Source organism: Podarcis muralis, chromosome 5 (genome assembly GCF_964188315.1).
Source record: "Podarcis muralis chromosome 5, rPodMur119.hap1.1, whole genome shotgun sequence".
NCBI classification, from domain to species: Eukaryota; Metazoa; Chordata; class Lepidosauria; order Squamata; family Lacertidae; genus Podarcis; species Podarcis muralis.
This window is the reverse complement of record NC_135659.1, coordinates 26,551,788-26,578,884: the sequence shown is the minus strand read 5'-3', so window position 1 is coordinate 26,578,884 and position 27,097 is coordinate 26,551,788. Positions and strand designations below refer to the sequence as shown.

General features: G+C 41.9%; 1 protein-coding gene and 2 long non-coding RNA genes across 3 annotated transcripts in view; 1 reads left to right on the top strand and 2 right to left on the bottom strand.

Annotated features, from left to right (window-relative positions):
* Nucleotides 1-27,097, top strand: part of ABCA4 (ATP binding cassette subfamily A member 4) — a 94,691-nt gene that overhangs the window by 63,263 nt on the left and 4,331 nt on the right. Inside the window, exons 20-44 of the mRNA XM_077928451.1 lie at nucleotides 908-1,085; nucleotides 4,526-4,657; nucleotides 5,348-5,487; nucleotides 6,289-6,426; nucleotides 6,955-7,148; nucleotides 9,089-9,179; nucleotides 10,009-10,214; nucleotides 10,510-10,558; nucleotides 11,619-11,845; nucleotides 13,117-13,241; nucleotides 14,158-14,256; nucleotides 15,751-15,940; nucleotides 18,318-18,412; nucleotides 19,407-19,439; nucleotides 19,696-19,801; nucleotides 19,920-19,994; nucleotides 20,776-20,945; nucleotides 21,653-21,830; nucleotides 23,006-23,121; nucleotides 24,108-24,255; nucleotides 24,755-24,878; nucleotides 25,403-25,532; nucleotides 25,710-25,830; nucleotides 26,455-26,517; nucleotides 26,612-26,718. Coding sequence (XP_077784577.1) covers nucleotides 908-1,085; nucleotides 4,526-4,657; nucleotides 5,348-5,487; nucleotides 6,289-6,426; nucleotides 6,955-7,148; nucleotides 9,089-9,179; nucleotides 10,009-10,214; nucleotides 10,510-10,558; nucleotides 11,619-11,845; nucleotides 13,117-13,241; nucleotides 14,158-14,256; nucleotides 15,751-15,940; nucleotides 18,318-18,412; nucleotides 19,407-19,439; nucleotides 19,696-19,801; nucleotides 19,920-19,994; nucleotides 20,776-20,945; nucleotides 21,653-21,830; nucleotides 23,006-23,121; nucleotides 24,108-24,255; nucleotides 24,755-24,878; nucleotides 25,403-25,532; nucleotides 25,710-25,830; nucleotides 26,455-26,517; nucleotides 26,612-26,718 — 3,235 coding nt within the window. The remainder of the gene's footprint in view (nucleotides 1-907; nucleotides 1,086-4,525; nucleotides 4,658-5,347; nucleotides 5,488-6,288; nucleotides 6,427-6,954; nucleotides 7,149-9,088; nucleotides 9,180-10,008; nucleotides 10,215-10,509; nucleotides 10,559-11,618; nucleotides 11,846-13,116; nucleotides 13,242-14,157; nucleotides 14,257-15,750; nucleotides 15,941-18,317; nucleotides 18,413-19,406; nucleotides 19,440-19,695; nucleotides 19,802-19,919; nucleotides 19,995-20,775; nucleotides 20,946-21,652; nucleotides 21,831-23,005; nucleotides 23,122-24,107; nucleotides 24,256-24,754; nucleotides 24,879-25,402; nucleotides 25,533-25,709; nucleotides 25,831-26,454; nucleotides 26,518-26,611; nucleotides 26,719-27,097) is intronic.
* Nucleotides 11,196-14,195, bottom strand: LOC144327766 (uncharacterized). Its single transcript, XR_013392866.1, has 2 exons — nucleotides 14,069-14,195; nucleotides 11,196-11,702 (listed from the first exon to the last, which is right to left on the bottom strand). It is a non-coding gene; the product is annotated as an uncharacterized LOC144327766 (long non-coding RNA).
* LOC144327767 (uncharacterized) lies at nucleotides 17,196-19,730 on the bottom strand. Its single transcript, XR_013392867.1, has 2 exons — nucleotides 19,524-19,730; nucleotides 17,196-17,540 (listed from the first exon to the last, which is right to left on the bottom strand). It is a non-coding gene; the product is annotated as an uncharacterized LOC144327767 (long non-coding RNA).

The window sequence follows — 27,097 nt, the reverse complement described above, 5'->3', positions numbered from 1 at the left end:
AAATGGCAGTCTTATGAGCTCAGTCTTCTGGATGGTCTGCATTCAGTGGGAAACCCAGGCCTTGATCTTTCCTCCTGCACAAGGGTGAGTTTCTCCCACCAAGACAAAAAGAAAACAATGTTATTCTAAACTCTGGTGATCTCATTCTGTTCCCTTTTTTGTGTGGGGAGGAGTAGAATAAGGAAAAAAGAAAGTTGTTCAAGTGGACAGATGGATTGTTTACATGCCAGATTTTGTTGTCACTGCTGATAAAGGCCTCCTGCTGCTTTCTCCTGTGCACCATAAGAGGCCACTTTAAATTGCTCTGTGCCATGAACGTGACTCTGTAGTGAACTATTGTGCACAGTTGCTGGTCAGTTTGCAGATTGCGCTCCCCCGCACCCTCAGGGAGGTTGGGGGGTTCAATTGGTGGCTGGAAAAAAATGCCCTTTGTGTGTTTGGGAGGGGGAATTGTCAGAAATTACCTTCTCATAAGTCTCTTATCAGAAATTTTGACTTTGTTCTCAGCTTACCACATAGTTGGCTATACCGGCAAATGGAGCAATTTAAAGTAGTCCTAATATGAATATTCGTAATGGCCAAGGGCGATCCTCAGTGTGGTAGAAGGTCCATGAAAGCTTTGTCAGCAACAAATGCCCATGACCATTATTGTTAGCTCGGACCTGACAGTTTCTACAAAAATCACTGCAGGTCCAATTCTTTGTGGGCTAACCATGATGCAACCCAGGGGGGGGGAATGTGTACTGTTAGGGGGACGGTGAACCAGAATGTGTTGCAATGCAACTGCTTCTTCTAATAATTATAATATGCTGTGTTTCTTAGAGCTGTAGTCACACACCTCTACAGCCCACCTCTGCAGTTGTTTCATTATTTTTTTTTAAATATATAAAAAAATCTTTCTTTCAAGCAAACTTGCACTTTGAAGAGGAGCCTTCTGGTCTGGTCCCAGGCGTGTGTATTCAGAAACTGGTGAAGATCTTCCCCGGTTGCTCTAAGCCAGCTGTTGACGAAATGACTATTACGTTCTATGAGGGTCAGATCACTGCTTTCCTTGGCCACAACGGAGCTGGGAAGACAACCACTATGTGAGTCAGTCTGAGATAAGATTATCATGCTGCTAATTCCATATATATTTTTTCTTGCACTTGATACTCTGTCTTCCTTCCATCATGGAACCCAAGGTGGCAGACACAGTTTCCAGGTGGCCACCCATTCGGGCACCTAGCAGATCCAGACCTGCTTAGTTTCATCAAGATGCTGGCCTCTTATGCTATATACTAACATTGCATGCATACACACACGTGTGCGCGCGCACACACACACACACACACACACACACTATACTTGCCCAGGTACAGGTTTTATGCATAGCAACCTTTGCTATTATTCTTAAGTTATATTCATAATTTTAGTTCACTGACAATAAGACAAAACTAGGTTGTAATGCCCTTTTTTAAAAGGGAGGGAGGGAAAAGTAGGTGTGGCTTGTAAAACTCCAGTTACAGATAAGAGTTGAAGAGTGAAGATACATTTCACACCTGTAACCTCAGCAAACACTTTCTGAAATGAAGTGCTACAGGTAGTATGTGTGGGATGGAGGAGGAGGGTAAACTACTGATAAGTGAGCTCCCGGTGGTTCAGAGTAGTCTCTGTATTCAGAAAATATTTGTGTATTTTTTTAAGCGTTCTCTGCAGACTTGTCATGTTGGCATTGGTGTGTATGCAGGTGTGATCATTTTGGCCTTGAGACTGTAATTTAGTTTCCTGTGCCCCAGTGGAGAATCAGCCATGATGGAAAGTTCAACCACTGCCACTATCATCACCAACAAACACACCTGAGAACAAGAGAGGGGTTTCCATCTAGATATGGGACACTAACCACAACCAAATGCATGTAAAGAACAATCAAGGAAAGTGATTGACCCTCATAGATTCTCACTAAACAAACTGCTCTTTGTTTATCAGGTGATCTGGTAGTTTGCAGTAATCATCACATGATTAGTGAAGAGTAAGCAATGAACATAAACTTTTTTAAAAAATATGCAGTGGGTTTGGGGTGCTTGGTCAGCAGAATCTCATTTAACGTTCTGAGCCAGAGAAGAACTTCTCAGGAAAATGGTATTCAATTCATAATAAAGCTGAGCATTCTAAAATGGACAAGGTCATGTGCTGAGCCAAGTAGTTACAAAATTCACTAACATCGCTAGAGATGACAGGAGGCTGAGCTTGCATTTATCTCTCTACTCTGATGCTAGTTCCTGTTAATTTCACTAAATGGTTCTTCATTTCACAAACAAAACTGAAATTCTCTGTGTGTGGCTCAAAAGATAGGCACAACAACCTTAAGTGCTTATTGCTGCTGACAATTATACTTGGGTATGCATAGCTAAGAACAATATGGAGGGTGTGCATATGTGTGTGTGTGTTCCCCTCTAAATTGCATGCCAATTGTTGTTGTCATAGTGATTCGGTCCATTTAATCAACTCTCCTAATAACCTGTTCTGCTTTGCAGCCCAGGCACATAGTTAGGTATTGGGGTTTATTTTAATTTCTGCATGTATTGTAAATTTACATAGCCATATATTTTGTTTCCTGGAGCGGTTCTGGTTTTAGATACAGCAGTAAATATTGTTTAAAATGAAGGTAATCATCTTGTTTCCTACAGAGGATTGCTCTTACTCTCTCATCTTAACTAGTGTGAATTATAAACATGGATTACCCTTATCGGTGATCACATTGGCTTGTGCGGGGGTGGGGGGATGATTCCAAGACCTCGGGAGAAGGAAATGCCTATCTTATAAAAGTGGAAGTAATAGGAGAAGCAAAAGCAGATGTCTCTCTGGAAGAGCAGCATTTTTTTCCTGGGGTCAGGTCTTCTTAAATATGCTCAGAGAGACGGGGAGTCTTTAGTCTGAAAGAATTGAAAAAGCAATGAAGTCAGCAAAGTTGATATGCCCCTCGGGCCTAGGAGAGTTCCAGGTGCATTGTTTCTCAGGGGTCTGGACAAACATTTCCTTGGCTTTTGGTTTCTACTGCCCCCAGGTTTCTTCCTGAGTAGCTATTATATGCTGTGGCCAGGTCAATTTTTCAAAAACTGTGGACATTGCAGAGCTGCTCCATCTTTCCTTTCTTGTCACTTTGCTTGTACTTTGGGGGTTTTCTGCAATATGAGCTGCACATTATGTTCTCTTGGGTTCTGTTCTTTGGCTAGAACAGACATTATCTTTGCAAATGTGTGTGCCCCATCCCATGTTTGACAAGATCAATGGGGAATTCAGGGGTGGGAAGCGCTGAAAGGGGGGAGGATCAGCAAGAAAAAGGCTGCTTCCCCTATCCTGTGCCTGCTTGTTGTCCCCCCACCCCCTGAGTGCCGCCACTCCAAGGGTAGAGATGGGGGAGAAATTAGATGTGGTTCACATTTTAAGGTGATACAACCCGATTTGCCCTTTCCAAAACAATGAGGAACTGAAAACACAGCCATCCTTCAAAATTCACACTTCTCTGAATTTTGCAATGTAGTTATTCATCCAAGCACTGTGTGCCAAAAATATATATTATATTTATTCTAGATCAAAGAGCGCATAAAATGTGCATGTTAGCAACATGTTAGCATTTAGTTTTATGTGCATGGCAAAAAAGAATAATAATAATTCAAAAGAGGGCAGGGTTCCAGGAAAAGTGACTTTGGAAATCCAATGTGTTTTGACTATATGCGATTTTGGCTTTAGGTGCAATACCTAAAAATATAACAACCGTGTAAATTGCGGGTTTCTGTAGTAGGCAAAATTGCACACAAATGTGTGCATATTAGAAGATATTCACAGGTGACTTTTCATTAAAAAATGCAGACTGGTGCAAAAAACTGAAAGATGAGCGCTGCAACCCCAGAGTCGTTCATGACTAGACTCTCAGGGGTCCTTTACTTTTTTTATTCCTATCCTAGGCCCAGTCAGTCTTACTTCCAGTTGCAGAGCCAGAATGAAATGTTTTTGTTTTAATTTTCCAAGAGTTGCATTTGCAAGGAACAGATAAACTTCCATTTGAAAATGCGAGTTATTTAATTTTTGACTAAAACTGTCTCAGTATTACAAGTGTTTCAGGTTCTGCCTACAGCCTCCTCAGATCTCATGTAAAGCCTTTTGTGAAAGAAAAAACAGAGCGTTATATTCTGATAGTTTTTATCAAAAATAAAACTTAAACCGTTTTTCTTTCAGTATCCCTTTAATGATATAGCTTAGCAGAACTAATAATAATGACTTAATGCTGTTCTCCCCCTATAAATGTGTGCATGTGTGTATGACTTGTTCTTATTCATTCTTAAGTTTAGATCCAGCAAGCAGATCTGTAAAGCCGCCTTTAGATTTGCATTGCATTTTTTCCAAAACGCGTCTATAGACAAAAGCGCCGCCTAGTGGTGCCCTAGGACATTATCTCAACTTTATCTGATATTGCTTTGTTTTTATTATTTTGTAAATAACAGCTGTATAATTATTGATAAACCTGTTTCTCATGTTGTTTGGCTAGGTCTATCCTCACCGGTCTGTTTCCACCTACATCTGGAACAATACTGGTTGGTGGGAAAGACATCCAGACAGACTTGGACTCCATACAGCAGAGTCTAGGCATGTGCCCTCAGTACAACATCTTGTTCAATCAGTAAGTGCTGCCAGGGATTTGCTTCAAACTTGCTTCCAAGTAATGCGTTTCCCAACTGAAAGGCTGCAATTGTTCTGACTACCTGATGCAAGTCTTCTGTTCGCCTAGCAGACACACATTGATACAAGCAACCCAACATAAAAGTATGCTTGTGTTAGTTTTGCTCGGTGATGATTATTTAGGCTTTAGTTAGGACCATAATTCACACTCGGGGGAATGAACTTAGGCAAAATGTCAACACTGATTCTCAAAAGGATTATATCATTCTGCAACTCGGAGGTGAGTTTGTGGGTGTTTGTTACCATTTTGAGGGAAGAAGAGAGCCAACCCCTTTTGAACCTGCAAAACTTTTTCTATGATGATGTTGCATTTCCAGTGGACTGTTACTTCTTCCCCCCCTCACAAAATCTTCCAGGTTGTAGACAGAAGTGGTTAGAGAAAAGCTTAGCTCTGACATTATAGTACTGTATTCCCTTTTCCCTTATGTCGCCTCTGGATAAACAAGGTTGGCAGGCTTCTGAAACGTTTCAGAAACCTTGTACCAGATGAGCTTACAGCAGAGGCCTCTCTGTCAAACTGGCTTCAGCTCTCTGTGGGTGGAAGCTTTTGCGTCATGTTTCTACAGTATAATAGTGCAACATGCTTTGTCTCTTTTGGCCAACTTAAAACAGCACTGTTTCTTTTCTATAGCCTTACTGTTGCAGAACACATCCTGTTTTATGCCCAGCTAAAAGGGAGAACCAGAGAGGAGGCAGAATTGGAAATGGAAATGATGCTGGAAGATATAGGCCTTCCACATAAAAGGAATGAAGAGGCTCAAAACTTATCAGGTATCCAAAGGTTTGAACCCTCAAAGTCCTGTGTGCCTTTTTAGCTCTTGAATATTAACCATTCACTGCTGCCTCTGAGGGCCGAGTTAGATGCTCTGTTTAACCTCACCCATGTTCATCCCAGCACATATTGGCAAAATTGTAGTACAAGTACAGTAAAAAGTAGAGTGCATGATTAAATAGCTGATATTTTTGCACCTCTTAGTGGCATGAGAAGCCCACCACCTGATGAAGCTACATCACTTTATTTTATAACAGGGTCTTCCCCACATATGGTTTTGTTCACTGATACATAATAGAGGAGTATTCTCCCTCTGTGACTGCATGTTGTTTGCTTATCCTAAGGCTGAAAAGGATGTGATGTTCACACAGTCTGAGCCATTCCTGAGACTGGGATATTCTATACTCAGATATCTAATTTCTCTGAAAGATTGAAGAAATGTGCTTTTGCTTTGAACCTATTTTGCATTTTGATGTTCTTTGTCGTTTTCTTTGTGAGCTGCTTTGAGTTATTTTATATGGTAAAGCAGAATATAGCTTTTTAAGAAATCCCAAAGCAACAGCAGAGTTTTGCCTGTTGTATCAGAATCAGGCAGGAGTCTTGTGGCGCCTTGCAGTCTTAACACATTTATTGCGGCATAAGCTTTTAAGTGGTCTCTGGTCTACAAAAAGCTTATCCTACATTTTACATGTTAGCCTTTAAGTGCTAAATCGTCTGTTACATTAAATATTTGATTATTGCTTGTTGAGGAGCAGTCTCTTTCCTCTAGCTGACTCTAGCTGCTCTCTCGTTTTCCTTAGGCGGCATGCAGCGAAAGCTGTCCGTCGCCATCGCGTTTGTAGGCGAAGCAAAAGTGGTTGTCCTAGATGAACCCACTTCAGGAGTTGATCCGTATTCCAGACGATCCATTTGGGACCTCCTGCTGAAGTATCGTTCAGGTAATTTGTCCTCATGGATGAAAAGCTTCTTGATGCTGTAAAGATAGCAGTCTCTCTCTGTGTGTACACACAGAAAAGGACCATGAATTTCAGACGGAGCAGACTGTGCTTGATCTCTCACTGTCTAAGGCTGCAATTTGTGCTCCATCTACCTGTTAATAATTATACATTCTTTCTGAAGACCTACGAAGGAATCTTCCCATTCAAATGAAAAGGCAGCAAAGATTGACAGATTATAGGGTCTGCATATGCGGTGCACTGAGTATCTGTTTTGGCTAAATTCAGCAGATTAGTTGTTGATTGTTAGTAGTGGTGGTGACAATGCTTAGATGGTTTTTCCCCCCCCTTGGGTGGGTGGAATATCTGCCCCAGCCTCTCAGCTTTACATAATTGTCCCATGTTATTGACTGTCAAGCTTTTGCAAGCTAAACTCCCTAAGGTTATTAAGTAATGTCTGATTATATAATAGAGAAGAGGCCTGCAGCCAGTGTTTTCACAGGTGATTTACTATTTTTTGATCCCATTTAGGAAGAACCATCATTCTGTCTACTCACCACATGGATGAGGCAGACATCCTTGGTGACCGGGTTGCTATCATTTCCCAGGGAAGGCTGCACTGCTCAGGATCCCCTGTTTTCCTAAAGAATTCCTTTGGCACAGGCTTCTATCTCACCTTAGTCCGCAAGATGAAAAACATCCAAGACAGTGGAGGAAAGGAGGCTGTAAGTGTTTGGCACCATTTTGCACAAGTAACCTGTAAGCATTATTCATCCCCCAATATTCAAATACAAATACAGTACACTGCGAGTGACATTTTATTTGTATACATTCTGCTTAAGGGTGGGAAGGAACAAGAGGCACCTTGATTAATTAGGGACAGGTAACTGACCTTTCCTGTCTGCAATTGTTCAGAATTCTCTCCAGCTCTGCACCCTTGAAGGTTTGCCAGTGAGGTTCTATAATTCCTACTCCATTGACACCATAGAACGCAGGGCAGTTGAGGGGAAGGGCCTCTAATGTTGGGACAGAAAAAGTGGGTGACAATTGGGTGGAGAGGGGAAGCTGAAAATAAGGAGATGATAATGTGCTGAAAAAAGACTATGCAGCTCTAACTCAGTGTTTTCAAAACCTAAAAGTCTAAAATAAAGAACAAGAAATGCTATGATGAAACAAGTCCATGATCTGAAAGTTCCTATGTGAAAACCAGAAGCTGTTTCTGAGCAATAAGAAAACTTACCTTTCTTTGTAATGTATTGGTTGTTAACAGTGATTAATTAATCGGCTGTGTTAGCTGGTTTAATATATCATATAAAGAAAGTTCATTCACATTAGTTAGACCAGTCAGTGAATTCTAGTCTGCATCTCCTCAAATCATTTTGCATGCCCAAAATGATAGGGGGGGGGGTCGTCCATGAGGAAAAGTTGCGGCATTTGAGATTTTTTTAGTTTATAGAAGGGGAAGTACAGTGGTACCTCGGTTTACGAACAGCCCTGTTTATGAACTATTCGGTTTACAGACTCTGCAAAACTGGAAGTAGTGTTCCGGTTTGCGAACCTTACCTTGGTCTACGAACGGAAGCCGAATGGCGGAAGGGCACCGGCGGCGGGAGGCCTCATTAGAGAAAGCACGCTTTGGTTTAAGAACGGATTTGGTTTAAGAATGGACTTCAGGAACGGATTAAGTTTGTAAACCGAGATACCACTGTAAGACATATTTATAAGATTATGTATGGCGTTGATTAATTGGATAGAGAAAAGTTTTTCTCCGTCACTTATGACACTGGAAGAAGAAAAGGAGTTTGGATTTGATATCCCGCTTTATCACTGCCCGAAGGAGTCTCAAAGCGGCTAACATTCTCCTTTCCCTTCCTCCCCCACAACAAACACTCTGTGAGGTGAGTGGGGCTGAGAGACTTCAAAGAAGTGTAACTGGCCCAAGGTCACCAGCAGCTGCATGTGGAGGAGCAGAGGCACGAACCCAATTCCCCAGATTACGAGTCTTAACCACTACACCACACTGGCTCTCTAGAAGTCGTGGACATGCAATGAAGAGGAAGGTTGGAAGATTCAGGACAGAAATAAGGAGAGCTTAATTGAAGAGTGGAACTCACTGCCACAGGTAGCAGAGGTGGCCACGAATTTGGATGGCTTTAAAAAAATGATAAGATGAATTCATGGAAGATAAAGCTATCAATGGCTGGACAACATGCGCCATTGGCCTGATCCAGCCGTCTCGTCTTATGTTCTCATGTCCTCACTCATAATCAAGAACAGCGTACATTGCAGTACCACTTGAATGCAAAGGTTACACAAGCCCTTATTATTCTCTGTATTTATTTGTTTTTCCCTCTTGAGGTTTACAGCTCACCTTTCCACCATTGTCCGGAAGGTAATTTTAACGATTGCATGTGACTTACGATAGGGCAGCCTTGAACTGCAAAATACAAGGAACACTATAAAAGGCATGCCTACAAAATTGCCAACTCCCAACCGAAGTATCAAGCAGTTCCCAAGAATAGCTGGTTCAACAAAGGTTGAAAACAATTATTTGGAAAGCCTGATCAGCAATCATTCCTGATAAACACTATACTTAGCGCGTATTATTGAAGCTGATAATGTGACTTGTTCCTCGTTCACCTTCCTCTTGCTTATCTGATTTTAGACCTCTTGCAGCCTGGGATCCAAATGCTCATGTTCCTGCTCCAGCTGTGTGCCCACAAACAAAGCCGAAACTGTGGAACAGGAACTGGATGGTGAGAACAGGGTTTGGCCGACTTGTTCATTGCACAACATTATGATAATGTTTATTGAGTTACTTATACCTTCATGGGCCGTAACTATGATAACTAAATGGAGTGTCCATGTTCAGAGGCAGCTGAGACAAACAAACCGGGAAGGGCATTCATGCCTTGCTTGTGCCCCTCTTAAGAGGCCTCTCTGAGGTGTCATCCTCGGAAACAGGATGCTAGGTGGATCCTTCTTCTGACCCAGAGGAGATCTTCCTGTGTTTTTCTTCATACTCTGCAGGGGTGCCAACGAATAAAATATGGGGGAGGGCAGGTAAGTCCTGCCCCACATAATGGATCACAAGAGGCAGCACGCACACACACACACACACACACACACACACACACCATTCAAATGGCAATGCCCATCAACTTCGGGGGCTCCAAATATTTTATTGAGGGGGGCAAAGGGACCTTGGCTCCAAGGAGTTGGCTCCTATGGTGATTAGTCTCTAGTAAGTCTGTGTATCTTGGGAGGACAGCCCTTCCTAACTGGCTTGTTGAAATTCAAACAATTGTCGATCCAGTATGGCGTAATGATCTGTGTCAGACTAGGATGTGGGAAGCCAGGGCTCAAATCTTCACTCATTTATGAAGCTTACTGGATGGCCTTATTCCAGTCATAACCTTCAAGACCTAGCTTGTATCACATGGTTGTTACAAGGATAAAATGGGGAGGGGGGAAGAACAATGGAAGGCACCTTCAACTCCTTTGGGGAAAGGTCGGAAGCAAGTAAATAAACAAACAAGCAATTTGCCATTCATTTTTCCCAAACTCTGTTCTGCATCTTTTCAGGTGATGTGAATGAACTAAATGAACTGATCCACCACCATGTTCCAGAAGCCAAGTTAATAGAAAGTATTGGTCAGGAACTTATCTATCTTCTACCCAGTAAGAATTTCAAACAGCGAGCATATGCCAGTCTCTTCAGGGAATTGGAGGAAACCCTGGCAGATGTGGGACTCAGCAGTTTTGGGATCTCCGACACGCCCCTTGAAGAGGTTGTTAACTTTGTGGAGTGTTCTCGCTCTCTGTCCCGCCCGTCTTTTCTTTCATAATTTTGGGTGGACGTTTATACCCCATCAGTAATAAGATTTTTGTAAATATTAAGTGTGTGTCTGAGTTCTTAAGAGAACAAGAATCCTATCTGGATTTATGGGGAGCTAATGGTACAGTAGGGTCTACTGTTTTCCAGTAAATTCAAGCTCTTCACCTACGTTACTGTGGGGCAGAGGGAAGAGGATGCTCCAAGACCCTCATGTCCCCACAGAACATATTTATGCATCTCTCTTGCAGGTTTTCTTGAAGGTTACAGCAGAGGCTGACCCTGGAATACAGAATGCAGGTAAACTCTCTTGTCATCTAGTACCATGCTAAAAAGTTGATTTAAATATCTGCCACATCTTAATAGACTTCTGATTTGAAAACAAGAGGGGAGGGGCTGTAGCTCAGTGGCAGAGCAACTGTAGAAAGTCCCAGCTCCATTCCCTAGGAGGATGCCTTTTTACATCCCTAGCCATTGGTAGGGTGGGGATAGGGAACTCCAGACCATTATGATCTTAAGCTATGGGTATGTTTTTCTAGAGGTTCCCATGGTGAGGGCACTCTTCAACAATGAAAGGATTAGGGAACCTATTTGAGCATTGGTTCTAGGTCCAGTGGGGCCATGCTTTTATTTTAACCATAGCGATGCAAATCCAGAATCAAATAGATGTAGTTCATCAGCTCACAAACTGATAGAAAATGGGAAAGACCTGGACCAGTACAGTAGGCATTTGCTGAGTTTATTTTCTATTAGATCTGTAAATGTTTCCTGCTGTAAGTGTAGCTGCGCTATTATCATGCCACTTTGGAAGTGGTGTTTTCTAAACAATCAAACCCTGGAGAAACTCAACAGTTTCATGAATGGCAGGGCAAAAAATGTAAATGTAAATGAAGTAATTGGCATGGCATCTTTGATCTGCAAACTTTTTTTGTGTGTGTGTATATACTTTTTATTAATTTTTCAATAAAAACAAATTTATAACACAATTAAACATTAGGAATTCATCACACGTCTTTTTTCTTTTAGACTTCCATCAACATGTCTGATAATTTTCCGTAGTTATTACATATCTTCACATTTCTTCATTTATATTGCACTATGTATATCTTATCTTACCATATTATTTAAACAATATTTCTACCAAACCTTCTTACAGAGCTTCTTGGAAACTTACAAACGTTATATCATTATCACAAATATTTTTAATATATTCTGTAAATTTATTCCATTCCTCAGTGAATCTTTGGTCCCGTCGGTTACGAATCCTCCCTGTTAATCTGTCCAGTTCTGCATAATCCATTAATTTCGTTCTCCATTCTTCAATCGTGGGCATTTCTTCTTGTTGATCTGCAAACTTTAGGAGCTGCACAGGAGAACGGTGCTGCTGGACAAGAAGAGGGAGCCCACCAGACTGCTCCAGCAGCCAATGGCACTTCTCGGATGCCTGTGGCACAGGAAGGGGATGGGAGCGGTGGGAAAGGATCAAGGCAAAACAAAGGTTGCCAACTTACCTTTCAGCAGATCAAAGCACTTTTCATCAAACGATTCCACCACAGTACGCGTAGCTTTAAAGACTTCCTTGCTCAGGTATGTGCTCCTCCATTACAGTCACAAGGGCTTCTTCCAGGCCCATGTGGGGTGGGGGGCAGCCCGGTATACTGCCCCCATTTTTCAGAGGGCTAAGATGGCCAGCGCCTCCCCCCCCCCCGAGGGGGGCTTTTTTGTTTGAGTTTATAACTTTATTCTAACAAGCCTCCTGCTCCGGGCCTCAGACAAACTCTGCGCATGCCTGGTTTCTTCCATATGGCATTCACAATTATACACACCTGCATTTATAACAGGCTTAAGGGGAGGAAGAAGTACAATCTTATTGTAAAAGCACCTCACTACATTATAAGCCTATCGCTGGGCTGTACTTAAAAATGCAGCCCAATAAACCAGATCCTAAAACGTTCTATCCAGATACAAATCAGGCTAAAGCCAGCTTCTGTCAATTAATTTCATTGGGTGTATACAGTCTACAACAAATTATACCAGGTCTTCAGAATTACCCAGAGAAGCATACATACGTACTTCCAATAATTTGCTATTGACATCAGGGTGATGATATAAATTCTGCTATCAACTTGCTGCACATTTTAATAACAGTAGCCAAGAATGTAGCTGTTTTTGTTTTTTAAAATGATGAGATCTTAGAACAAAGCCAGCCACCTGAGTAGGTGGCCCATTGTCCTTTATTGTCAATGATGCATCCCATACAATTAAGAAAACAAGATGCTTCTGTAAGAGAAACCCAATTGAGCAAGTTCGATTTGGGTGGGGAACAAGGTATCCAAATACAGACAAAAACTGAGAACAAAAAAGTCATATTCCATAGTTACTGAAAACTCCACGTATCCATATATGTGGAGAGGCCATAGCTCTGGCAGAGCACATTGATTTGTGTGCAGAAGGTCCCATTATAAACCGTACTGAGCTTGATGGAGCAATGGCCTGACTTGTGAAGAGGGGTCTTCCTCTGTTCCTACATTCTTATAATCTATGTTCCTACATTCTTATAATCTCTAGTTATATACTAATATGCTATTAGCATAATGTGCTATAGCATAATACTGTATGCTATTAGCATATGCTGCCATTCTCTTTAAATTTGGGAGGATTAAAGAAAAACATGAGTTATAAAATGCGGATTTGACTCTTATTCTTTGATGTATGACATGTTGTGTTATCAGACCTATGTGGACTTCCAGCACAAGTGTCCACTGTCAGTGCGCTTGTGTGTTATCTGAGTGGTACTTAGATACCGCTGGTGTGCTGTGAACCCTGCTGGTGGCTGACATTTTCCATATTGCCTGCAGATTGTTCTACCTGCTAGCTTTGTGCTGCTGGCTCTGATACTTACAGTAATCATTCCTCCATTTGGTGAATACCCCAGTTTAACTCTCCACCCTTGGATCTATGGGCACCAGTTCACTTTCTTCAGGTCAGAGAAGACCTTCCTCGCTAGATAGCACTTGTGGTGCTTTGTTGCTGAGTGGATTCTAGTTCCCTGCTGCTTCATTCCGGTTTAAATCATGCAAATGTAGTCCATAGTTAGCTGCTGAAGTCATTCTCAGACTTTTTCAGATCACGACTGATCTTTTCTCCCAGCCTAGATTTTGCATCTTCCTCCTGGCTAGCTAGTGTCATGTTTATGACGTAACAATAGCACTGCACTACCTTCTAGGATTGTTGCTAGCTAATTAAGTAGACCCATTAAAATGCCGTGTGTACAATTTCTGCTTTGTTTGAGATACTTTGGCTTCTGTGTAATGAAAACAAGACACTGGGTTTGCTGCTCAATATTTTTCTTTTTCTGTCCATCCACACTGCTCTAAATAGCTAAGTGGTGCAGTGCCAAAAATATACAGATAGGTGATGTCTGGGTGAATGTGAATGCTTGTCACTTATGGCTAGTTTGTATAACCTCAAACATGGAAAAACCTGTGGGCACACACACCATATTGATGTGTGTCACTTGTATACATGTGTGTGCTCCATTTCCGTAATTTTTCCACCTGGAAAGCAGGATGGAAAGATTGTATGAAACCAGTACAAAATACATACAGACTCTCTGAACCAGCCCAAAAACTATTGTCTTCTTGTAAGCAAGGAATTCATGCGTGTGTGATTTTCACTTTGCATTTAGAAATCAGTGCCTTGGTCATGGGTCGAAAATGCCCTTGTCCTTCCTATAATCCTTTTACACTTAGTATGCCTTATCCTACAATGGGCAGTTGATCATTAACATATCCTGTGGCTTGACCCTACCTGTGTGATCAGCCGATTTTCATTCGCCACTGTCTTGCTTCTGCAGTCAGCATCTTTTTATAACCTTAAATCTCATCCAATCTCATTAGTAATGAGCGGCCTGGCAGCGAGCAGATGGTTTCTCTTATTGACGCCTTCTTAAATAAACCGGGATTTGGAAATCGCTGCTTGAAGAGAGAGACCCTTCAGTAAGTCACTTTGTTCTCTCTACTAATCTAATCTATTCAATTGCAGGTGGCATCAGTAGTGCTTGAAACAGTAGGGAACTGGTCTCAGAGGTTTCCCAGCCAGTGATAATCTTGGAGAATGTTGTTGTCACCAGTGACAAAACTGGGGATTTTGTCTGTTGGTGTAATTATTTTATTTCCAAATTTGTAAACTGCTTTTCACCATAGAAGGTCACAAAGCAGTTTACAGAACAATCATGAAATAAATTCATCAATCAAATAACATGGTGAGATTACAGGGAACCAGGCAGAGGGCCTTCTTGGTAGTGGTGCCTGCCCTGTGGGAAACCCTCCCATCAGATGTCAAAGAGATACAAACTTCCATAGACATCTGAAGGCAGCCCTGTATTGGGAAGCGTTTCGTGTGTGATGTTCTGTTGTGTTTTGTATATTCTGTTGGAAGCTGCCCAGAGTGGCGGGGGAAACTGAGTCAGATGGGCAGTGTGTATATATATAATAGTACAAACCTAAAATAAGCATAATGCAATTTACTTAAAATACCTCCTGTAATAAAAAGTGCCTAAAGTTCAGCAGGGCAAGGGGCCTTTCTGATCTCTGCTGTGAGGGAGTTCCACAAAGTCAGACCCACAATTGAATTCATGTCTCTTGTGCTGTGTACAGAAACACAGCAAAGCACCCCAAATTTAAGAGAATAAAAATATGAAATACAAAGAAAGGAAAGGTTCTGTGTAAGGACTTTGGGGTTGCTCCACACATGGGTTGCCTCCACAATATCTATTGGTGTCCACAACAGCTCCATTAATGTTAAAATGTGCCCCTTGGCTCAAAAAGTTTGAGAATCCCTGGCCTAGATGTGCCCCAAACAGGTTAACTGGTGACAAGTATGGGCTTGTAGTATAAATAGCCCTTTAGTTACAGAATAGGTGATTAGGACTGGGTGATGTATTGATACACCGTCCAAAATTGGTTTGAAGTCCACATTGTGGTAATGGTAACATTGGACATGATGATATATCACAAATCACAACGTGTGCCTGTGCTATGTAAAAAATCATGATATGGGGAAAATCATGAAGCCAGTCATCACTGCTCTCATGATTCTTGTCGTGCCCTGTTGCTCTGTACTATACAATACCAGTTGCAACAATATTTTAAAAATAAAAATGGATCCATTTTAGACTCCTAAGTAGTAGCAGTTGCCAGAACATTACCCCATTCACCTCTACATAACTCGATCCTTGTTTCAGACATTGTGATATAGCGCAATGTTTAGCTCGTGATACTGTATGTCATGAAGTTGAAAACCTGACATTGCTCAGCCCTATACTTGATACATGGAGTTGGGTTTGTCATGTGTTTAAGGAAACTGCTCCTATTTAACAGTTGGTACTGTAAAGGCGAGATATATAATTGCAAGTTTCCCGAGATCTAGCATGGCCCGTTTGATATTAACATTGCTAATGAGATCACCTGTGCTCTTGTCTCCTTGTATAGGAACTACCCTTGCGTTAATGCATCAACTGCCTGGAGGACACCAGCTGTCCCTTATAACATAGCTGCCCTTTTCCAAACTAATATGTGGCATCCCCAGAACCCCTCACCATCCTGCAAATGCAGTACTTGGAAGAAACTCACCATGCTACCGGAGTGTCCTTTGGGAGCTGGAGGACTTCCTCCCCCACAGGTAAGAATGACTGCTTGGTTGCCATTTGCCTGTTTGAAGCACTGTGGTTGCCACTGAATTGGTTTCAGGTGGATTGAAAGTACCGTATTTTTCGCTCTATAGGGCACAATGGCCCATAGGGCGCACCTCGTGTGTTTTTTTTGGGGGGGGGGATTTTTTAAAAAATTATTTCCCCCCCCCCCAGCCGCGGGGCTGGGGCGGGGGAAGCCCGAGCTTCCCCTGACCCCAGCCCCCAGAACAGGCTGCTATCCGCAAGCCTTGCGAGCCCGGCGGGAACTCCCGCCAGGCTCGCAAGGCTTGTGGACATCTGCGTGAAGCACAGGGCACACTCCGTGCTTCGGGCTGCAGGCTGCTGCCTGCAAGCCTTGCGAGCCCGGTGGGCACTCCCGCCAGGCTCGCAAGGCTTGCAGATAGCTTCCTGAAGCCTGGAGAGCGAGAGGGGTCGGTGCGCACCGACGCCTCTCGCTCTCCAAGTTTCAGCGAAAGCCTGCATTCGCCCCATAGGACGCACACACATTTCCCCTTCAGTTTTGGAGGGGGAAAAGTGCGTCCTATAGGGCAAAAAATACAGTATGCTAAAACACACACACAAACACCAAAATTTGCATTTACAATACATTTGTGTTTAAAGGTAAAGGGACCCCTGACCATTAGGTCCAGTCGTGGCCGACTCTGGGGTTGCGGCGCTCATCTCGCTTTATTGGCCGAGGGAGCCGGCGTACAGCTTCTGGGTCATGGGGCCAGCATGACTAAGCTGCTTCTGGCGAACCAGAACAGCGCACAGAAACGCTGTTTACCTTTCCGCCGGAGCGGTACCTATTTATCTACTTGCACTTTGATGTGCTTTCGAACTGCTAGGTTGGCAGGAGCAGGGACCGAGCAACGGGAGCTCACCCTGTCACAGGGATTTGAACCACCGACCTTCTGATCGGCAAGTCCTAGGCTCTGTGGTTTAACCCACAGCACCACCCACGTCCCACATTTGTGTTACTTTCCATAATTTGCTTCACTTACTCAGTTTGTCAGTTGTAGTATTTGGCCATCTTGGAAGGATTGCTATAGTGGAAATAAGCATGTGGGGTTATGGGGAGCCACAGTAGAAGGGCAGCAGCTATGATATTTTTTAAAGTTTGAGACACTCCTTTGCGAACATGCAGGTTTCTTTCAGCCACTTTTCTATAACCAAAAGCTCCCAAAAGAACCCAGTTTTGCACCAAATTCTACAGTACGCTACAAAACATATAGTGAAAACATATACAGAAAACCCTTTTAATACATGAAGGAGCGATTCACAAGCAAAATGTACATGGATTTTAAGGGAGTCCTGTTGAGTATCCTTATATAATTCTGGTTCAAATGTAACATTAAACCATGGTTATGACAACAAGCCATTGTGAACCTCAGGTCTGTATCCAGCTGGCTCTTCTTATTCAGTTACACCTTGTGTAACAAGCTTATTGTGGATTTGCTTTTTGTGGAGTTGATCCAATGTGCTTGTGAAATGCAGCTTGGATCTGGGAGACCCGAGTTCAAATCCTATTCAGCTTTTGTGGGCTCACCTTCAGAGTATGTCCCAAGCTTTCTCCCTCAATGCCCTGATCTGTTAAAATAGAATAGAGATTTGCCTCTCACGATGGTTGTAAAGATAATTTAGAAAAGTAATATCACTTTTAATAGTTAAGCTGCAAGAGAGAGATTCATTTGTTAATAATCTTGTTGGGCAACTGCCAAACTGAACATTGAGGTTTCATTATCTGCTTTTTTCCCAGAAAACAGGGCTGTGCAGAAAAACAATTTCACAACACTCTTCTTGAAATAGGTTGTTGGTCATATTTTGTTACTTTGAAAAAACCCTCATGCATAGTCTCATTTGTCTTCTAATGAAGGGTAGTGCTGCCACTCTGTGGTTAAATTCATATACTACGTGAATGGGTGGTTGTTTTTGCTAGCTGCCGAGTTGTTTCTTGTCTTTTAATTCCCCAAAGCTGTAATGACACTAGTTCGCAATCGAGAAGATTCATTGCTAGGGTTTTGAGTGTCATTTGCATTCATTTTTAGGGTGAGGTTTATCGAAGTTTACAAATATTTTGGTAGCCTTCAGTGAAACTTGCCTGGCTTTTGATTGCAAATCACTGGTATTTTATGTGATCTGAATTCAAGATATAGAAAAAGACCAGAAGTTCTTCTTGAAACTTCAAGTAGAGTCAGGGCAGTTCTATGGTTTCAGCAGAGGAGCCATTTCTCACTGTAAATCAAAATTAGCAATCACTGCTGTGTGACCTCTTTCTGTGCCTGCCTCTCTGAACTGCGAAATTCTAACCATGAGGGGTTTAACAGTTGTTTTCTTAATCCATTTGTTCTTTTCTTTGCCTTTTAGAGAGCTCAGCGTAGCACAGAAATTCTTCAGGATCTCACTCATCGAAATATTTCCGATTTCCTGGTGAAAACCTATCCCACCCTCATAAGAAGCAGGTTGGAAACTTTTTTTTTACAAATCCACGGCAGCTTGTATTGACTGAGGCTCTGAACAATTACCTTGAAATGGTTTGAATAGTTTTGAATACCCAGCCCACTGTTCAGTTCTCCATTCGTTAGGACACTGAATAAAATAACTGTGGTTTATAATATCAGCCCCAACTATCAATCAGTGGTCAGGGTTGATGGGAGTTGTAGTCCAACTATATTTGGAGGGCCACAGCTTAACCATTGTGCAGAGCCAGGTGTGCAAGCAGCAAACCCATTGCTTCCAATTAACTTTGCTGCTCCCAACTCTGCACAAGATTGGGTTGTGAGGGCAAACTATATGTTATACACAAATATGTTTGTGTATAGCCACAGCAGCTTTGTTTTTGCTTTTTATTAAAAGCAGCTTTAGTGTTGTGATGCTCTTGCCACTGTTCCTGTTCAGCATCACAGCTTTTCAAGCTTTGTTATGCACAGTTAGGAGTTGGAAGGGATCCGAGGGTCATCTACTCCAACCCCCTGTGCAATGCAGGAATCTCAGCTAAGTCATCCTTGACAGATGGCCATCCAACGTCTGCACAGAAAAAGCATAGAACAGGTGTACATGCATAGGCTATCTCTGGGCAATCCATCTGTACCTGTACATGAAGGTCAGATTAATGGGTGGTAGTCAGGAACAATGATAGAGGGTGAGATCACTCGCCATCCGAGTAAGGATTAGACATTCTTGTGAAGTCACACTCAGCAGCATCCAATGAAGTACTTCCACTTGAGCAACGGAACTTCCCCTCCCTCTCCTCCCTGCCCGTGTCCTCCCCAAATCTGTGGGGAGATGAGGAGGGGAAATTCCATTGCAAAGCCAAATGTCCCTGCGCTTTGAAAATACTCTTATTGAAAATACTCTTATACAGCCCATCGTCCCCAGATATTTTATTCAGCAGTTCCCTCAATCTGAAAGAACCCAACTTGGTGTGGAATATAATATTTTCATTTTCTTTTGCAGCTTAAAGAGCAAATACTGGGTCAATGAGAAAAGGTAGGAAGGCACTGTAGGTTTTCTGTTGAATTTTGAAGCCTAAAGAATTTGCTAAAGCATAACAGATAGCATGATATGACTAACCTAGTCGTTATCTGGTTTATAATTATATTCCACGCTCAACATGGAGTAATGTACTTCTTTTCTGTAAGAAAGACACATTTATTCTTAAGGGAATGTTCAGTATATCAATCTATTCACAGACAGGTGGGGTTCTCCATGACCAATTGATGGTCATGTCCTCTTTGTGTTTTAGATATGGAGGAATCTCCATTGGAGGAAAACTCCCAATACTGCATGTCACCGGAGAGCAGATTGTTGGTTTCCTGAGAGATCTTGGTCAGATGATGAACATAACAGGGGTAAGCAAGGATTGTTCTGATTTTATGTAATCATGAGCTCCCCCCAACCCCATGTCTATAGGCATTAAAGTATGTTTACACTGCAGAAAAATTTAGCCCTTTGTTTTCTGCTATTTAGGGTGAAGCAACAATGGCTGCCTCGAAAGAAATGGCAAATTTTCTTAAGTACATGGAAACTGAATACAATATTAAGGTATTTTTTATATTTAAGACTAAACCTTTCAATGTTTAGAAGCACTATATCAGGGATAGGGAACCTGTGTCCTTACCAATGATGTTGCATTTCAATTCCCATCTTCCTTGTCCACCGGCCCTGCTGCCTGTGGCTGATGTAGTCCCAGCATCTGGAGGGCCACAGGTTTCCCATCCATGCACTATGGGATCCTGCAAAACCTAGGGCTTACTTGTCTCACTGCTTTCCCCTGGGGGGAAACTACTCTTTAATGCTCAGTCGGAGCAAATGGCAATTCGGGCTTCCTCCAGGTAGACATTTGCTCCAATTGAGCACTAAAGAGTGAGGTTTCCCTGGGAAAGGAGTGGGGCAAATGGAAAACCTCTCGAACCCATTGCTTCTAGGCACGGGACAAGAGGAGCCCCTGGTCAAAAATAGACAAGTTTTCCCTTTTCTGGCATTTAACATTCACACCTAAGGGAACAGTGGCTTTGTTGTATTACCTTAACTGAGAAGGAAGGAAGGAAGGAAAAGAAAGAAAGAAAGAAAGAAAGAAAGAAAGAAAGAAAGAAAGAAAGAGACCCTATTTAAGATATGAAAAGGGGTTTTTATTTGCTTTTTAGAGGGAAAGGCAAGCATGAAATTTTGGGACGAATGCCACCTGTTTCAAGACATATGAAGTACCACCCCAGCAAAGTTCTGAGATCTTGACCCATTTCCACTTGTATAGCCAGGTGGTGAAATAAAGAAGAGGCAGAACTTGCCTTGCTCAAGTTGCTAATGAGCTATCTTCCTCTGCCAGGTGTGGTTTAACAACAAAGGCTGGCATGCCATGGTCAGTTTTCTCAACATAGCCAACAATGCAATCCTGAGAGCCAATCTGCAGACTGGCAAAGACCCCGAGGAATACGGCATAACTGCTATCAACCATCCACTGAACCTCACGAAGGAGCAGCTCTCTGAAGTCACTGTGTAAGCAAGAAAAGTTTGCTGTTATGTTTCCCTCCCTTCTTGCTAGCATGGGTACCGTGACTTGGAATGTGCCTGTATGAAAGATAAAAATATTTATGATACTTTCACTAAGTATAGTGCAGAAATCAAGCTACTCTTTAATTTAGTTAGAACCTGTCCTTCCATTTAGCAACAGGTTTAGGGTGAACAGAAGACAGAGGGTGCTTTCAGGTGGGAGTTTATTGTGGAATTGGTGCTGCTCATGTATGCGGGGGGGGGGGGTGTCCCGGTGTCATCAAATGCCAGCCTATACTTTTTTTTACATTTAATCTGTATTTCCTCTTACTTATTTAAAAATAGTATGTTTTTCACTTAGATTCACTGTTGGTGTGGCAACCCAATGGCACATTTTTCAATTTATTTCTGAGTGGGCAGGTTTGTCACATATGTAGTGACATTTTGATAGGTGCTCGTGAACACTACACCACTACTTCTGTTTGTTCAATGGCGTGCATCCTAGCCATGTTATTTCTGGCTGCTCAGATGATGTGAAAGGGGCTTATATCCACCAATTGCCTCATGCTTGGAGATGTAATCTTGTGAGAACTTGAGAGAACCTCAGTTCTGTGGTGACAGTACATACATCGAGGTGTTGTTGTTGGTTTTTTTAAACAATAATAATACAACTCTTGATCATTAGCTGTCCCCGTCTACTTTTCTCCCTGCAGGCTGACCACTTCGGTAGATGCTGTTGTTGCTATCTGTGTGATCTTTGCCATGTCTTTCATCCCAGCAAGCTTTGTCTTGTACCTTATCCAAGAACGGATGACCAAAGCCAAGCACCTCCAGTTCGTCAGCGGTGTGAGGCCTTTTGTTTACTGGTTTACCAATTTCCTTTGGGACATTGTAAGTAGCCGATGGACATGATGTAAGAAAGTACAGAGGAGGCCCACAGCTCAGTGGTAGTGCATGCAAAATGTTGTAGGTTCAATCCCTGGCATCTCCAGGTAGGGCTAAGATAGACCTCTACTTGAAATCCTGGAGAGCTGCTGCCAGCCAGTGTAGACAGTACTAAGCTAGATGGAGCAATCACCCGACTTGTATATATATGTCACATATGTTGTTGATTGGACTCCACAATGAGCCCAGTAAAATACTGTCATGCAGCCTTTCCACAAAACCTTGTTGCAGCAGACACCCAGCTCTTCCTAATCAGATAAAATCAGCCCAATCCATGTCATATTATTTACCTTGAAGTGATGAATTTAAATTTTCATTGTGATTTATGCAGTTTTCTGATGTTGAATTGTATCACTGATTGCCCCAGCAATGTGCCACAAGATCCTTTACTGTAGGTGCCAGAGCCCATTCTAGAATTTATCTATATAAAAATGTTTTGCCCATTATGGACAGTGCAGCTAACCCCCGGCCTGGGAGCCTTAAGCAATTGTTTTTCTGGGCCCCTAAGATGCTGCCAAGTTTGGTGGTGGTGGCAAAAAGGAGAAGAAATGAAAGCAGGCACAGTGATGAAACAAATCACCCTCTTCCTCATTCCTAAAGTCAGACATTTGATAAGGAGGTGATAACTCAGTTAGCTGATCTGCACTGATCAGCTGGGAAGGGGGCCTGTGTGCATGTGAGAAGGGGTGTGGGGTTGCCACACCTCAAGGTTGGTCAAGGGTGAATGCAGCCCATCAGAGCAACGATGGTTAGCCAACCCTGATATGCACATACATCTCTTCCTGCCACCTTCTTTTTAAAGAAGACCCAACAAAAATATTCCAAACTCCAGTATAATATAATATAATATAGTATAATATAATATAATATAATATAATAATAATATAATTATAATATAATTATAATATAATATGATATGCTGATTGATGATGATGATTTTCTAGCTAAGGCCTATATTTCTGGGCAGCTTTCCTGTTTTACCAGGAGAATAATATACACAGTAGCATGCATCCTGGAAAATATTGGAAAAGCTGGTGCAAAATTTGGTGATATGGCTCCAAATGATTTCCAGGTGTTTTATTTGTTTGTAATGAGTTTTCATTTTCTTCCCCCTGTGCCAGGTCAATTATGCAGTGAGTGCTGGCTTGGTAGTGGGAATATTCATTGGTTTCAAAAAGAAAGCATACACGTCCCCAAGCAACCTTCCCGCACTTATCGCATTGCTGCTTCTATATGGGTAAGTAATTTCATTAATTCTTAACAAGGCCAGACACATTCAAAATATGGGTATCTGTTGTATTGAATAGGTGCTTGTTTCATTTATTTAAATACCTGTTTATACTTTTCAGAAACAAAGTCTCAAAGCGGTTTACAACCTATATTAAAAGCAAGGTCAAATATAAAATACAGATTTAAAGCGGCGTAATTTTTAAAAAAGTATTCTCTTAAAGTTGACATTAAGGATAAAAATCACCTGAAAAAAATGAAATAAACTTCCACAAAACAGCATTGTTAGTAACTAGAAATAACTGTGATAGTAACACAATATGTTATGTGGAAATTCTTTCTTAGGCGAGTGTTTGCATAAAAAGTCAATGATTTCCAATGGAATAAGGAGTATTTTCCTATGTGGGAATAAGTGTATTTTTGCATATCAAATGGGCAGATAGTGGGGGATCTGCATATATATCCTTGGCTATCTTACACATCCAAGCCTCACTCTCAACCATACAGATAACTAATGCCAAGCCAACAAGTTATTAAAAGAGCAAATGTTGGATCTACAAAAATACATAGCAGCATCTAGCATAATTTACAACTCCTTCGCCCGCTCTTGGATGTGACAACCCAGACTCTCACTCAGGCAACCAAGACACAATTCCGATTACCACCCAATAATACATCACTCACTGTCTCCTACCAGGTAATACATTCTGCAGTACAAAATTAAAGGGGAAGTGCCTTCATAGGGATCCCAAAAGGTCTGCACTGCACCAGCCTTCTTCTCTGAAGGCAAGTCAGTTAGCTACAGGTGTTAATATACTTGTTCTCTGGAATCAACTGCCCGGCAGGGCACCCAGGAAGAAGGTGGGCAAGAAATGATCTCTTCCCTATCCCAGGACCTCTCACCACCAGCAAAATAAAAAAGCAGAGAAGGTCAGACATAGTTTGTTCACCAAGCAGATAATTTATTACCCCCCTTTTTGCTGTTTTTGCATGCAGGTGGGCCATAATTCCTATGATGTACCCATTGTCCTGCTTCTTCAGCGTCCCAAGCACTGCCTACGTTGCCTTGTCTTGCATTAACCTCTTCATTGGTATCAACAGTAGTGCCATTACATTTGTCCTGGAGCTCTTTGAGAACAACCCAGTGAGTGACTTTTTGTCATAGACATTATTGTGACAAAGAGTACTGTACTTATTAATCTATGATCCAGCAAGGGTATTTATGTGTGGATGCGTGCCAAGTCAGATATTGTTAGAAACAGTTGCTGAAACTGCCACAAACTTTCGCTATCTATGAGCCTCTCTGCTGTGGCCAGCGTAAGATGTTTAGAAATTCTAAAGGGGGAGTTGGCAAAAAGGAGCATCCACTTTTATAGGTCCACTTTTCCTTTAATCCAGTAGCACTGGATAAAGGGGTGGGGGCATTCATCTGCCACCTAAATTTCCTATTTGGTACATCCCAATTTGGTACATCCTCATTTACACGGCAATTACTGCATCCTATTTCACTTGCCAATAAAAGCTAGTAAGGTAAAGAATTGTGTAGCCTTTCATCCTAACTCCCAACGTTTTCTTAAATTATAAAGGAACTCTTGAGTAAATCTGAATAGCGCTAGCATATTGTGTATTTCTGTTTCTTGCAGGTTCTGCTGCAGTTCAATAAAACACTGAAAAATATCCTGTTAGTATTTCCTCATTTCTGCCTGGGTCGTGGACTCATTGACTTAGCCATGAACCAAGCTGTGACTGATGTATATGCTCGGTTTGGTAAGTACAGATGGAACGTGGAATTGTTCTGTTTTGCCCCACGCCCAAGTAAGCTTTTGAACACTGAGCTGGCCCTTTCAGAACTTAATATACACCCTGGAGGGGTAGGCAGGGTGCAGAACTTTGACCCAGTTCACATTTAAAGGGCATACCTAATTTTCACTTTCCGAAAGAAAATGCCAATTAAAACACAGCCATACTTTGAAATTCCGAATTTAGTGAAAATAAAACAATGCATTATATCACATATTAGCCAAACTGCATACAAAATTGTGTGCATTTGGCTCTTCTAAAAATGATAGATTATTTTATTTCTCTGAGGTGGGCTGGGTTTTTGGGGAAGGTACCAGCATAGCATATTCATTAGGAGGAAACACCTAGAGAAATTGCAAAATAGTTCATTGATAATGGTAAAATAAAGTCCTTCTTTGTATTTGAAAACAATTACTTCAGTGGCTGCCAATGAAGCACATTGTATATTTTGGTAGTAATTCAGCTTGATTTTGGTTGGTTTCATCTCTAAGGGGAAGAACATGTCTTGAACCCGTTTCGCTGGGATTTTGCTGGAAAAAACATGGTTGCCCTGGCGGTGCAGGGCGTCGTCTATTTTGTTCTGAATCTTCTGTCACAACATAGTTTCTTCTCTACAGGATGGTATGTTGGAAAACACTTGGCCTGGAAAGGTCTCGTATGGATGAAATTAGTTAGTTTTAATGCACCTGCCTTCTAAAGTACTGTTCTGAGTGTGGGATGTGTGTTTCAATATGTATATGAAGGCTGCTCTTCACACCTGGACTGAATTCTGAAACTTGTTCTGTCTGGCTTCTTCAGGTTTGCCCAAAACACGATGGTGCCCGTTATGGATGAAGATGAGGATGTTGCAGAGGAAAGGCAACGAATCTTGAATGGAGGCAGCAGAATGGATATTTTGAAATTACAAGAACTGACCAAGGTAATCTTCTTCCAGGCAGCGTTTCAAAAAGTGTTTTTGCTTTACTTTTATCTTGGAAATGGAAGACAGTATGCCCAGCATGAAACCTCTGTTTGGGGCTGGGGCATCCTGGACCCTTATTTCCTTGACTTTTGATCATCAGTCTGAAGCTACTTGCATCCCTTGGAGCATCTGGAATGTATTATTTTCCTTCCTGTTACTCCATTGTTGAAGATCTAACACATAGCTGTAAAGCATCATTTTACTTTGCTTTCTGTTGACACTACCTCTGAATCACTCCTTGCAACTTCCATTTACTGTACTTCATTAGCTATGAAAAATATGAAGAATATTCTAAATGTGCAAACAAAAAGTCGATGTTTGCATAAAATTTTTTTCCCCCTTTATAAGACTTATTCACCTTGACATCCTCATCAGCAAGATTGTTAGATTTTTGGAGACCATGTGTATGTTTTTAGCAGTTTTTACCTAGACCTCTCTTATTTAACTTTGCTGATGGTATGTTCATTTCCATTATGTTGTACCCTCTTGTAAGCGGTAGATGCCAAGTTCCGATATATTCCTTCAGCTGTAGATTTCATAGAAGAGATTATTATTAAAAAAAAGTTCCTCCTCTTATTCTAGATTTATGCAGGTAGACACACACCAGCAGTGGACAGACTCTGTGTTGGCATTCGTCCCGGAGAGGTGAGTTGTGAATCAACTTTGTAAAGCCTTTTGAAGTGATTCACTTTTACAACCTTCTGGAATTGACAAAGTGTGTGATTACTTTAAAATTCAGTGCTTCGGTCTCTTGGGCGTGAATGGAGCTGGCAAGACAACAACATTCAAAATGCTGACTGGAGACACTCAAGTAACATCTGGAGATGCTGTAGTTGCCGGTCACAGGTACGTCGTGAAAAATGCCAGAAGGCGTCAGCCCAGCCCAGTGAACAATGAAATTATTTATTTAGGAAAATTTAGATGCCGCTTGATTGTAGGAATAAAAACACCCTGTAACTTGAGTAACTGTCATTGCACTGCCAGTTAGCAATATTTCCCTGTTCTATGGCTGAGGGCAGGAGAAAAAGTCACACACACAGACACACGTATTATGTTTTTGGTGGCTGGAGAGGGAAGTAGGCTCACTCAACACCTCCGGCTCCTACAAGATGCACGTGGCCTGAGGTGAGCTTGTTTTAGTTTCTTTCCCCTATCCTACATGGCAGGAATGGTATAAAATTGGAGATATTGTGAATAGCTCACTGTATGTTAGCATGCATTTCTT